Here is a 14,588-nt window from a genome sequence, read left to right as displayed (position 1 = left end):
CTCTTAATCTTTGAGGGTGAGGAGCCAAGGATCTTTCGTGTTTCATCAGTTTTGTTTCTTTGGCCTTATTGTACTTTAGAGAGCAATTTCATTGGCTTGTGAAGTGTACAATCCATTAAGTTTTATCCTACTGCATAGTGTTCCCTGTGATATTTTTGAATGACTCAACAAATACTTAGTTTTTTATTTTTTTGCGTGAGACTTTATCACCCTGAGTAATATATTCTGATTGGTTTTCTTATGTCTCGATTTTCCTTGCTCAGGTGGAGGCAGTGTTCTTATTTTCTCATATAGAGCCTGCTAGTTCTTTCTCACAACAGGCTCAAGTGTTACCAACTAGCTAATGCTTTTCCCTGTCGACTTTAGAACAATTGAGACTTAACCCACAGCTCTTAAGTTGCTAAGGCTGTTCCAGGCGTCTTAAGAACAGTCTGCCAATGCTACCTGAAGCCTGTACCTGTGAGGCAGTGTGGGCAGCACACTTGCTGGCATCATGAGACTGACATGGAGAGTTAAGAGTCACCATGATCCCCTGCTCCTTGACAGTAGCTAGAAGGCTTGTAATTGTGTACATATACAAGTGTACTCCTCTTACAGCCACCAAGGGAGAGGAGACAGGGAAGAGGCTAAATGAAGAGCCATTTCAAGCATAGTCACAGGGAGGCAACCTCGTTTATTGAGAGGATAGGACGTGAACGTTACAACACAATGTTAGAGGAGAAGTGAAGCCACAGAGGGAAAGAGGAGGTGGGGACATGGTGAGGGATGAAGGGAGAGAGTAAATGAAGATGCTGTTACACTATGTTTATTGTGCAGTCGTTTTGATGAGTGTTTCAAGCATTTTTGCCATAAAAAATTGTATACTTTGTAGTGTCACTAAATATTCAACAATTGCTTCATTAATTGTTGGTCAGCACATATTCTCCGCTCTGCTGAATTTTTTATTTTCAGTTATTTTCTCTGCCTCCCACTATGAACAAGGCTCTAGTTTGATGCTGACTTTGGTCTCATAGGCTTTGACCCTAATGTTCTGATTTATGGCTGACTGGTGTACACAAAGGCTGCTTTACTCAGAATCTTATCAATCCTGGTCCTAACTAAGCCTGATCCTGCAACTTGTACATGAATTCCTACTTTACACCTTTGTTGTGTTGGCTCAGTACAGGGAAAATATTCGTATTCTTTATCAAACACTATGCACACTTTTAGTACTGTATACAGAGTAGTAAATGCCTTACTCTAACCAATACCACCTTCTGACTTCCGGTGTGCTTCCAAGACATCTTGTTACAGAATTAAAATATTTGAGATGCTATTCTTCAAAAGCTGACATATAGCATGGTTTAAGTAATATTGATTATTGTGGTGATATATCATGTGAAAGTTATTTTCTGTAATTCAAAATCATGACCAAGAGCTTATTAAATGTATTTACTGGATATATTGGATACCTCTTTCCTTTTTAGAGATTGCCTGGCATTTTGTACAGAGCCAGTCTTTGCAAGTTTAGCTAATGTTCTTGGCAACTGGGACAATCTACCCTCTCCTTTACCATCTGATATTAAGGAATACAAACTTTATGATGTGGAAACCAAATATGGCTTGCTTCAGGTATGTTAATGGTTTTATCTTTATTGGTTTACAAATTTAAGCCCTGATCCTGCTAACAGCTATGCACATGTTTACCTATATGAGTAATTGTGGGTAAAGATAAGCATGTGGGTAACAGTTTGGTTAGGAATTCTGGAATTATTTATCTAAAAGCACAAGACATTTCTATCAGAGCATTCAGGATTGATAAGATTTTTTTTTTTAATTCACAGCTGATGTAAGTGCATTCAACTCCATTTAAGTCTATGGTGTTAAACCCAGTTATATTAGTGTTAACTTTTTAAAATTTACTTATAGGTTTTTCTATAATGGACATCACCATAGTATCTGATCACCTTAAATAATTAATGAATCTATCCTTACAACAGTCCTGCGAGTAGGGAACTATTATCCCTATCTCTTATATAGGGAACTGGGGCATGGAGAAGTTAAGTAACTTGCTCCAGGTTGCTCAGGAAGTCTGTGGTGATGCTGAGAATAGAACATAGATAGCCTGAGTCTAGGTCTATCCAATGCCTTAACCCCATACTGTTTTTTCCTCTTGCCATCCTTGGCACATTTGGTCTATTTTCTTCTCCTTGAGAGAACGGTTTAGTGTAAATCCATCTCCTGGAGGAGAAAAGCGAGGTGAGGGCACAGAACACTGTATTAGTTCCAGACATAATACATTATAGTGGTGCTGATTATCACTGAGGTATTCGAGGAATTGCTGTCAGTTCCATTACATACAGTTTTTCAGGGGAATGTATATTTTTATAATAGTTGATTTTAGGTTAAATACTATCCTACAAGGTTTCAGCCTGGAGTTACCCTTCTGAAATAAAAAAAAATCACCTGTGGGCCATACCTTTTGATAAGTAATCTGAAGACTAATGATGGTGATCATAAAAAAAATAATTTTTCGAGACAACTTTGCATTAATATTTGAGAAGAGTAAGAGATGAACCAAAGAAACGAGCAAACAGCAGTCATGGATATTTTGCTGTATGGCAGGTCCCAGCTTCAAAAGAGCACATAGTACATGAAATAATTATGAGGAGAGAGAGACCGCAATGCTTTGAAGACCCTTTATAAACAGGATGGTGAAAAGGATGAATGCTAGATGGAATGCTCTGAATTGCTACTGTTTCTGCCCAATCTCACTAGAGAATTTGGATTTGTACATTTCACCATTTCCCTTTTAGTCCCCGCCCTTTCTTTTTAATGAAGAGTGATGCCAGTTCCTATGAGTCTTAGCTATGTGGCCTCTTATCTTTTTAAAATAAATTTGAAACATGTGACCAAACTTAAATTTGCCTTTTTCTTTCCCCTAGTCATACCACTGCCACCCACATAATTCAGTCAGTGCTCTGTCTTTAAGTGAATAGTTTATCCCCCAACCTGTTGCTGCTCCTGCTACTACCTTTATAGATGCCCAGGAGCCCTTCTGTCTGTGAGCACTCTATTGCTATCTCCCTCTCCCCTTGTAAATGAGCCCTGGCACAGAGGTCACTACTCCTTGCTTCATCCTCTCATTCTCTTTGGGTATTTTGTTTTGTGTTTTTTAAAAAGCAGCCTCCAACCATTCTGCTCTTTCACACTCCCCCTCCCTACACACGTCTGTGAAAAGAACAAAGCAAACTGCTCTGTCCTCCCCTTCTCCTTAAAAACTAGCTATGCGTAAGCAATTTTGTTCCCACCTTCCCGTCGCCTAAAGGAGCACCAGCATATATGCTGCTCTGCATCTTTTCTGTTCTCTCTATTCTAGAGAAGGAACCAGTGGCTCCCCATTCAGCCAACTCATCTGGTGAACATTCAACTCATCCTGGGCATGTGGGTTTTTTCAAGCCCTGTGATAGTTAACTTGGCATTAGTAACTCCATGAGCAAGTTCTCAACCTGAATTTGGTTTGCTTGATACATGTTTAATTTTTTCAAAGATTTTAGTGTGAAATTTTTTCTTCCCTTGTGGTAGATTGGGTTGACTGTTTTTTAATTAACACATGCCAGTTGAGCATGGGAGGTCAGACTTTGCTGTGATAAATGACACCTGATAATTGATGTAAATATTTTGCAAGTGTTTTGAAAGAATATATGCAAAAAAACTTGAAATAATCTTTCCTCGTTAACAGGTCTCTGAAGGTTTGTCCTTTCTGCACAGCAGTGTGAAAATGGTCCATGGAAACATTACTCCTGAAAATATAATTTTGAATAAAAGTGGAGCATGGAAAATTATGGGATTTGATTTTTGTATTCAGTCAACAAATCCATCTGAACAAGAGGTAATAAGGCTTTATTTTTATCTGCTTTTTACTTTAAGTGTAGATAGTGTCTAAAGCAGGCTGCATGATCTACTAATTCTAGTGCTGTATCACATACTAATTTCTCTAAACCTCTTTATTTAAAAAAAAAAAAAAAAAAGAGGGGAGGCTATATGACATGATAGGTCATCAGCCCTTTACTTCTGGAGGTCTGAGTTCAAATTCTGCCTTGAGTTACAATTGAAAATGAGTTTGAGCTGGCATCCTTAAATTAGGGATTGGGTTCTAGTCCTAGTATAGTGGTCAGTGAAAAATTCCTTGTACTGTACTTTAAAAATGAGTGTGATTTCATCCTTGAGCCCCATGCACATATGTTGCAGAACTACTACATGCTTGATAGTTGTTGCTTAAAAGAAACTTAAGAGTGGATTAACAGGAACTAAATAGTTCAGGGAATTAGTAACGGGATGTGGTGTTTGTCTGTGCAGAGTACAGCATATACATCTACTGGTAGGTCAGTACAGGAGGATGCCACCTTTTCCCCTAGTGCAACGTTTTTGAGGCAGCAGGTCACCAACCACTCTTGGCACCAAGATAAACCAATAACAGCCCAATGGACAGGGCTACCGTCCTGCCACAGAGTGCAGCGTTCCTGGTATTACTGGCAATTCTTATCCAGAAATACATTTAATTTCGTAAAGTAAAACGAGTAGCATATTTTCTGTAGCTCTTTTTCTAAAGATTAATTTATGCCTAAATATGTAAACCATACTTTGAAATGTTCATCAAGTTTCATAATTCTAAATCATCTTGGTGTGATACCTGCAACAGTCAAAGTATACCCATTTAGCCTATATAGCCACTTAATCACTTTTGCTTCACTGTGTCCGTGTTGTTTTTACTCATGATGAATTTGAAGGAATTTGACTGTTTGCTGCTTATTCAGTAATTTTCAATTTAAAATCTTCAACTACTATATTTTCTTTCACTGTTGTTCTTACAGCTGAAGTTCCTATGTAAAGAATGGGACCCGAACTTGCCATCCTTGTGTCTTCCAAATCCTGAGTATTTGGCACCAGAATACATCCTTTCAGTGAGCTGCGAGACTGCCAGTGACATGTACTCTTTAGGCGCTGTCACGTATGCAGTATTTAATAACGGGAAACCTATTTTTGAGATCAACAAGAAAGATATTTATAAAAGTTTCAGTAGACAGCTGGATCAGGTATCTACTATACTTGGAAATATGTTCTGAATTTGATTATCACTTTTTAAATGTCTCAATGTTTAAAAGCAATTGCTACTTTAAAAAAGAAAAGAAATGGATATCTCAGTGTAGTATACAACATCGAGAGCTACAATATAAATGTAGTTACAATAATAGGTCACATCATACATGCTACCTCTTTAAAATCAGTCTTTATAAAATACTTAGAATAAAAATAGATGCATAATTCAAATTACCTGAATAAACTACTAGTGCTGACATTCTACCTGGGGCTCCTTATGTCTCCATATGCTGCTAATAGGGGATAGACATATGATGTGCCACTCTGACTGTGAGTAGAGCAAACAGGATATCAACCACAGGACAATGAACAACTGTGTTAGCATGTGAGAATTGCTGAGTTTAAATAAAAGGTGGTGAAATCACCCCCAGGTGAGAAATTGTGAGTGACTCCTCTCTCCCTCCCACAGTTGAATTGGAAAGATGCCCTCCTCACTTACCTTCAGAGAAAAAGAGATTAACTTTTCTTTCTCCACCTCCTGTCTGCTGGAGGAAGAGAAGAGATGCTGAGTTATACTGATGTTCCTTAGGGCTTGTCTACACTGGCAACGCTAAAGTGCTGCCGCGGCTTGTGTAGTCATGGCAGAGCGCTGGGAGAACTCTAAAAAACCCACCTCCCCGAGAAGCATAGCTACCAGCGCTGGGGCACTGTTTACACTGGCACTTTACAGCGCTGAAACTTGCTGCACTCAGGGGGGATGTTTTTTCACACCGCTGAGCAAGAAAGTTGCAGCGCTGTAAATTGCCAGTGTAGACAAGTTCTTAGTCACGTTTAAAGCTCTATCATGACATACAGATCACAATGCACTATTAAAGAGGCCATGAGCCATATAGTTGAGTTCCTTTGCGCTACAGAATTAGGCTATGTCTACACTACCACTTATGTTGCTCAAGGATTTGAATATTCCATCCCACTGAGCGACATGTTACACCGACATAAGCGCTCGTGTGCACAGCGCTATATCAGTGGGAGAGCTTCTCCCGACAGTAAAGCTTTTGCCGCTCGCAGAGGTGGTTTCATTATGCCGACAGGGGAGCTCTCTCTCATCGGCATAGGGTGTCTTCACCACACACACTGCCGTGGCGCAGCTGTGTCAGTACAGCTGTGCCACTACAGTGCTGTACGTGTAGACATGGCCTTTGTAATCTCAGGCTTTAAACCAGTGCCAGCATGCGGTGCCTCTGTAAGAAAAGAGGTAGGAATGACCACAGCTGAAGTTTGTGCTTGCATTTATAAAAATTACATTTTCTAAAATTTGCCTATTTAAAGTAGAACTAAGAAGGCATCAAATCAGTTGTCTTAAAATAATGAATATGTAGAGTTTTCTGTATTCATGGATCATGTGCTTGAATTATTTGTACAGCTGAGTCGCTTAGGCTCCAGTACACTTCAGAATATACCAGAGGAAGTACGTGAACATGTAAAACTACTATTAAATGTAGCTCCTGCAGTCAGACCAGATGCAGATCAAATGACAAAGGTGAGTGCCTAGAAAATACTGTAGCTGCAAGAAACAGGGCCAATAGTGTGTGATTAGAAGCAAACAATATATGCGCTTTTTTTAGCTGTTGCTCTTTTCAATTGAAATTTTAAAATGTTTAGTTATTTTCTGTTGTCCTTAAAGGTGCTACTTTTCCTTTTGTTTTATGACTGTCACATTCACTTTATGTATTGAAGCAGGGCTGTAAATTCCCAGGGAGGTAACCAAAGACTGGGTAGTCTAGGAAGTAGCCCAATAATGTAGAAGTAATAAGTATATAGTACTTCTTGGTAAGGTTGCTCTTTTATTAAAACTTGTCTTCATTCTTCGAGCTTTTGTAATGCAATAAATAATTCTCTTCCATATAAAATAAACCAAGTTAGACAGATCATATCAGCCATACAAATATTATCAGTTTTTCCTTTAAAAAGCTAGGCTCAAACAGTCAATTGTTTTAATGATGAAGTTTACCTGTCAGTCACAATACTACTTATTGTGTAAAAATGTACTTCTCTATTTGTTAGATGTAGCCACTTAACGATAAAAGCTTGTTGATTATAATGCATTTGAGAAGATAAATTAGATCATTATTTTACATATGTTACATTTACAGTAGCATTGGTGGTGGTTTCTCGCAAAGATCACACTTTTTTATCCTTTATTTTTAGATACCTTTCTTTGATGATGTTGGGGCAATGACACTCCAATATTTTGATTCTTTATTCCAAAGGGATAATCTTCAGAAATCACAGTTTTTTAAAGGGCTACCAAAGGTTCTACCAAAACTGCCTAAGGTTTGTTTTCCTTTATCTTTTATCATTTTAAAATCAGGAGTATTGGAGTCTATGCACGTCCGTTCTATAATGGACTGCAGTGGGATTGGTAGAACATAGTAGGGAAGAAGAAGAGGTATGACAGACTCATTTTATGTGGGAATACCCTGCAGCTGCTGATACTCCTGGAGATAAGAAACAATGTCAACCTTGAACTCTCATGGTAGCGAAATTTGCCTTGAAGAGTTCGCTTAACTCCTCTGGGTTCATCCCACTTGGAAAAGAAGATCTCTTCCTCCCTATGTTCCCCATTCCCATTGCTTTACAATCCCCATCTTTCAAGTCCCCATCCTTCCAGTGCAATTGGACTTACTGAACTCTTTTTTTAGAGCTAGTCAGTGCTTCTTTATTGCTGAGTGATGCAAAGCTTTCTTCCCCAAGGGGGCTTGGCCCATTGTGCTTTTCATTCTCACAGACAGCTTGGAAAGCTAGAGACTGTCAGTCCAAATTTCTTCTCCTGTATGGCAGGCAGATGGTATGATAACACTGGCCCCATCCCCTTCCCTTTTTTGTTAATCTTAGTTTTTATAATCCCAAAGAAAATAAGAAGGAAAAAATACTTGTTTACTACATAATCGAATAACAACATTTGTAGCCCAGGTGATTAAATTTCTACATCTTTAATTAAACTTTCTTTTTGAACTATTTAGTGTACAATCCTACTGCAGGAAGATCTAATGTTGAGTAATGTCTTTTTTTTTTTTTTTTTAACTTAGCAAGTTTACTCTTAAAGTAAGGTTCAGAACTGATTGTTGCATTTGTCTACTACTGTATAAACCTGACTTTTATGAAGAAAATCTTGGCTGAAATAAATTTAGAAAATAGTATTTTGTTGCAATGCAAAGCAGTCACACCTCTTTGTCTTTCTCAGCGTGTTATAGTGCAGCGGATTTTGCCTTACTTGACCGCAGAGTTTGTGAACCCTGATATGGTACCCTTTGTTTTGCCTAATGTTCTGCTGATTGCTGAGGAGTGCACCAAAGAAGAGTACATCAAGCTAATTCTGCCTGATCTTGGCCCTGTTTTTAAACAGCAAGAACCAATCCAGGTAGATTAATGTTGTTTTAAAAGTAAATCTCATTTTTTCCTTCAAGGTTTTTCCTGACAAAATCCTAATCAATCTTCTATTTATTTCCTTGTTCCAATCCAACACAAACTTCCAAACCTCAGTTCTGCTCTGTAGCTGTCCAGAGAGATCAGTCTTGAGTGAAGCAAGGCATTTCGTCCTCTGAAATGCACTGAGCCCATTGCCTCTGTAGCACACCTGCCCTTGTCTGGTCTGGAATGCAATTTTAGCATGGCAGACCATTCGCTCTCTAAAGGGGCAATAGACCTTTCATTAAGCGTAATATTGTATTGATATGGTGAGTCTAGAGTAACAAAAATCAGACTTGTAATTCATCATCAGGCCTGTTCTGAGCAGGACTAAACAATACTGGATAAATTTGCTACCACTTTTTTTTTTTTTTTTTTTGCTGGTATTGACAAGCCCAAAGAGGGAACACAGGAATCTTGGGTAAAGGTTGTGTGCTTTTCAAAAGAAGAATGAGGTTACCTTGGTGAAGTATTTTGCTTGGGGAATTACACATTTTTATGTCAAGTTTGGTTTCACTTTAGGAATAAACCTACTTTGTGCCAGTACTGTCACTGTAATGCTGTGCTCCTTCAGTAAGGTCCAAATTCTGCCTTCCAATGCATATGTGCAACTTCAGTTGAAGTAATTGGGAATTGCACATATGCATCAGAAGGCAGAATTTGACTGAAGGTTTCTTTGGAAACTAGTGATTTCCATCATGCTATGTATGTCAAGAATGTGTTTCTATAGCTAAAGTTTAATAATGGACTATTTTGGAATTGTAAGACAAAAGTCCACAAGCCTTGTGGTTTTTTTTTTTTTTTATAAAAGGGTCAGTATATTTGTTTTAACTTTTATTTGCTGTTTCAAAAATCCAATAACATGCCCAAGTGTCTATTTTATCTTCCATGCCTTCAGGCTAGCAACATGGTGAGTGTAAATACCATTGACTCTGTTATAAGAAAGCTTTTGTTAATGTTTCAAAACTATATTGCAATAATAAACTTCAAATTGAAAGTGTAATGTTACAGAAGTAAAATCTGTGGTATTCATAACATTCTGTTGTCTTGTTTTATAGATTTTGTTGATTTTCTTGCAAAAAATGGACTTGCTCCTAACCAAGACTCCACCAGATGAAATAAAGAATAGTGTTCTTCCAATGGTTTATAGAGCCTTAGAAGCACCTTCAATTCAGATTCAGGTGCAGTAACTATGGTTTTTCTTTAATAGTGCATAAAACTTTCCTCTTTGCTGTGAAGGGATACTGTCAAATTATGTATACCCTACAAGAGAGGTGGGCAAACTATGGCCCGCGGTACCGTTCTGCCCGGCCCCTGAGCTCCCAGCAAGGGAGGCTAGCCCCCGGCCCCTCCCGCGCAGCCTTGGCTCACCATGCCATCAGCGCTGTGTGCGGCGGGGCTGCGAGAGCCGACGAGTGTAGTGTATTAAATTGCTCCCCGTAGGAATGTGCTACTTATGGAGCACCAGGACTGGCAGCCTTAAGTAATATACCATAAGTAGCACATTCCTACGGGGAGCAATTTAATACACTACACCCGTGTAGGGAAGGCTGTGCCTCCCCAAACAGCCTGGCCTCTGCCCCCTCCCACTTCCTGCCCCCTGACTGCACCCCTCAGACCCATCCAACCCCCCCAAACCGCCCTCCCCGGGACCCCACCCTCTATCCAACTTCCCCTGTTCCCTGACTGCCCCGACCCCTATCCACACCCCCACCACCTGAGAGGTCCCCTGGGACTCCCTGCCCCTTATCCAACCTCCCCGCCCCCTTACCATGCTGCGCACCAGGACTGGCAGCTATAAGTAGTACACTGTAAGTAGTACATTCTTATGGGGAGCAATTTAATACACTACTCCAGCCCTCCATACAGTTTTGGAACCCCGATGTGGCCCTCGGGTCAAAAAGTTTGCCCACCCCGCCTTACAACTTTCCTCTCCTTACAAGAGGAAGTTAAAACTTGTGCAACATACCTGAAGGATTATGCATTAATTCCAGAATATTTTGTTGGACTTTCTCCCTACCTAACTAGAAAGAGATCAGTTAATAAAACATGGGTGTTCGCCTAATCATGCCAGATGTTGTTGATTCACTGTTTTCCAGTGTATGAAAAACTTCATCAAGCAGAGTGACACTTTCTGTTCAGGCCTGTTGCCTAAATAAGTATTTAATGTATTTTTTATTGCTTTATTATCTTTTGCCTTTTGGAATTTACTTTTTATGTACTGCCAAACTCCAGTTATCCAGAAGCCTCTCCAAAATCCTTGGATAAATGGGGGCTTCAGCCCTGCAAAGCCTAGAAGTCATGGGGGAAAGTAACTGACCTGTGGCTTAACTAGAATTTTGGATAACTGGAGTTAAATTAACCAGGTTTTATCTGTCTCTATATCTTAGGTTAGTTTTACTATTCATAATTTAGTCTAAGTAATTATTCTAATTGGATGATACTTTACTGCTGAGACACTTTTTGTAGTAGTCAGGTGGCATTTTAGGTGCTGTCACATATGTTGTTGTTGTGAATTTATTTTTCATGTAACAAATCAAGTGAAATATATATTTTAATTCTTTGCTTTTCTATGATTAAAAACTAGCTTTCTGTAGAGTACTGTTTTGTGAAAATGTAAGCCTTTTTCTTGATCCAGATATTTTGAAGTTATGATACTAATGTAGCTCTTTTCATTCAAAGGACTCTTCAGGCATGAATCCTCAAATTATGCTTTAGTAGTAGTCGTAGTAGTACTAGTGTAGTTTTCATTAATATAGCATGTAGTAATAGTAACTGAATGGTGTATCTATAATATAAAAATATATGTTTTTAGTAAATCAGACTGCTTGAAGTTCTAGCTTTTTAAAAATAAGTTGGGGATCAATTAGGTGACCACGTTTGTTTGTTGAAGAGGAGGATTGAGAACGTTTTAACTAATATTTTTGCTCTTACAGTATATATATTACTAATTTTACTGTAAAGTGAAGTTTTTAAAAACTCCTGTGGTTTTTTTATTTACAGGAACTTTGCCTTAACATAATTCCTACGTTTGCCAACCTAATAGAGTACTCATCAATGAAAAATGCATTAATACCACGAATTAAAAATGCATGTTTGCAAACTTCCTCTCTTGCTGTAAGTAAACTAATGTTCTTGATCTCTCCATCCCCTACTCCCAAAACATTAAAATAGTGCTCAGATCATTTTGGCTTTTCTGTTGCTTTAATTATTATCAACATGCTGCTGAAAAGCAAGAGCCTGGTACAGAAAACAGAGCAACTCCTACCATAATAGTGTGCATTCACTTCAGGTTTTTCTAAAAGTATTGCTGTTTGTTCAGTAACCAATATGCAATCACTTGTGTTTCAGTGATGCAAAACTTTCTTTTGTTTTTAAAAAGAACTGTTCTGGATTTTCCTTTTATATACTACTTTATGTTGTATGAGAAAACTAGCTAATGTGAAAAGTAATTGTCTAGTGCTTCTTGATATGAATTATATAAACTTTCAAAGTAGTTTTCTGGATTTCTCTCCCTATTCCCCATTTTAGATATGTCCTGTCAAAAATGTGAATAATTGAAGTGATTAGGTGTTCTTGCATTCAGCGTTGAGTCTGTTTGATAAAGTAATATGCCATTTCAGTTAAGTAGATTTCACACATACTTTTTGAACTGCATTAAGCCTTATTTGATTCTCTGATTAGAGTGAAGAGATTTTTCAAAATGAAGTACCCATCAAGTAACTTAGGTACCTAAATATGGACTTAGGATCCTAACTTTTAGACACCAATTATAAAAAAACTTCTAATATTTGTTTGAGCCTTATTTATGTTCAGAAAAGGTTTCTGAAGCAAAGCAGCAGTGTTTAAATCATCCTAGCAACCATTCTTATTCTTTGAGCAAATTTCTTATTCTTTGAGGAAATCCAAGACATAAGCTGTGATGTGTGGGAAGGAGTCCTGCAGGATACTGCCGGTTCCTCCAGTTTCTACATTGTGACTTGTACACACTTATGGTTCTGTATCACTCTCAGTGACATCTGCTTAATTTAGTAAACTACAGCAAGAATGTATTGTTCATGATCACTGCAAAGGCAATATCACAACAGAACACTAAATTCTATCATAGTTTGTCTAGTGCATAATATCAAGTGTAGAATTAGTTTAATTCTAATACACTTTCTGTTGGGGGACTATATCAAACACAAGTCGATGAACTCTACTGAGGAGTAGTACAGTCTATATTTTCCCACTCTAATTTTTGATAACGGAAAAGGCTAATATCAGAATCAGTTTCTTTGAAAATATTCCATTTTGCATATGTTGTTTTTCCCCAAGCAGGTTATGTTTAGTACTGGAAATTAAAATAAACTTGCTCTGACATTTCAGCAAAACAAATGGGTTGTGGAGGATATACACTGCATGGAACATGGAAATATTCAAAACACAAGACCTGGTAGTAATGGGGGACTTCACCCACATATCTGTTGGAAAAGTAATAAGGCAAAACACACAATTTCCAATAAGGTCTTGGAATGTATTGAGGACAACTTTTTGTTTCAGAAAGTGGAAGTAGTAATGAGGGGGACAGCCATATTAGACTTGATTGTGACCAACAGGGAGGAATTGAGTATGAATCTGAAAATGAAAGGCAATTTTGGTGCAAATGATCATGAAATGATAGATTTCAAGATTCTAAGGAAAGGAATGAATGTGAGCAACAGAATAAGCACATTGGACTTCAAAAAAGCAAACTTTAACAAACTCAGAGAATTGGTAGGTAAGGTCCCAAGGGAAGAAAATCTAAAGGATACAGAAGTTCAGGAGAGTTGACAGTTTCTCAAGGAGGCTTTATTAAAGGCACAACAGCAAGTTATTCTAGTGCGAAGGAAAGAATAGTAAGAGGCAATATGGCTCCATCAGAAGCTCTTTGATGACTTGAAAATCAAAATGGAATTCCACAAAAAGTGGAAACATGGATGAATTGATAAGGAGTAGTACAAAAGAATAGCATAAGGATGCAGGAACAAAATCAGAAAGGCTGCACAAAATGAGTTACACCTAGCAAGGGACAAAAAAGGCAATAAGAAGAGCTTATTTAAATGCATTAGGAGCAAGAGAAAGATGAAGGAAAGTGTAAGTTCTCTACTTCGCGGGGAAGGAGACCTAATAACTGATGACATCCAGATGGCTGAGTTGTTTAATGCCTATCTTAATGCTGACTGGATACTCAACACAATTAATATTCACAACAAAGAGGAAGGAACACAAGCCAAAATAGGGAATGAACAGGTTAAAGAATATTTAGATAAACTAGATGCATTCAAGTCAGCAGGGCCTGATGAAACTCATCTTAAGGTACTTCAGGAACTAGCTGAAGAAATCTGTGAACCATTAATAATTATCTTTGAACACTCATGGAGGATGGGTGAGGTCCTAGAAGACTTGGAGAAGGGAAAACAGAGAGTACCTGTCTTTAAAAAGGGGAGCAAAGAGGATGGGGAATCCAGTCAGCTGAACCTTGATACCTGGAAAGATACTGTAACAAATGATTAAACAATCAATTTGTAAGCACTTAGAGTAAAATAAGGTGGGTAGATGAATGGTTTTGTCAAAAACAAATCATGCTAAAAACCTGATTTCCTTCTTTGATGGTAACTGACCTAGTGGATGGGGTGAGGTGCAGAAGAGAAGCAGTAGATATGATGTATCTTGATTTTAGTAAGGTTTTTGACACAGTCTCAAATGATATTCTTATAAGCAAACTTGGGAAATGTGGCTAGATGAAATTACTATAAGGTGGGTGCACAACTGTTTGAAAGACCATACTTAGTTATCAACGATTCACTGTCAAACTGGGAGGGCATATCTAGTGGAGTCCCACTGGAGAGTCAGTCCTGGGTTCAAGTACTATATTCAGTATTTTCATTAATGACTTGGATAATGGAGCAGAGTGTGTGCTTACAAAATGCAGCCTGGACAAATTGGAGAATTAGTCAGAAATCTACAATTCAAGAAAGAAATTCAATAAAGACAAGTGCAAAGTATTTCACTTAGGAAGG

The 14,588-nt window shown here is 38.1% G+C and overlaps 1 protein-coding gene across 6 annotated transcripts in view; it reads left to right on the top strand.

The window, feature by feature from the left end:
• The window catches only part of SCYL2 (SCY1 like pseudokinase 2), a 53,404-nt gene that overhangs the window by 19,319 nt on the left and 19,497 nt on the right, over positions 1-14,588 (top strand). For all 6 annotated transcript variants that reach the window (XM_043545413.1, XM_043545407.1, XM_043545399.1 and 3 more), the window contains 8 exons: positions 1,467-1,611; positions 3,722-3,871; positions 4,854-5,075; positions 6,503-6,619; positions 7,288-7,413; positions 8,324-8,500; positions 9,606-9,728; positions 11,551-11,664. In XM_043545413.1, coding sequence (XP_043401348.1) covers positions 1,467-1,611; positions 3,722-3,871; positions 4,854-5,075; positions 6,503-6,619; positions 7,288-7,413; positions 8,324-8,500; positions 9,606-9,728; positions 11,551-11,664 — 1,174 coding nt within the window. The remainder of the gene's footprint in view (positions 1-1,466; positions 1,612-3,721; positions 3,872-4,853; positions 5,076-6,502; positions 6,620-7,287; positions 7,414-8,323; positions 8,501-9,605; positions 9,729-11,550; positions 11,665-14,588) is intronic.

The sequence above is a fragment of the Chelonia mydas genome, chromosome 1, assembly GCF_015237465.2.
Source record: "Chelonia mydas isolate rCheMyd1 chromosome 1, rCheMyd1.pri.v2, whole genome shotgun sequence".
Classification (NCBI taxonomy): Eukaryota; Metazoa; Chordata; order Testudines; family Cheloniidae; genus Chelonia; species Chelonia mydas.
The sequence above is the reverse complement of the archived record's forward strand: the minus strand, read 5'-3'. Positions and strand labels throughout refer to the sequence as shown.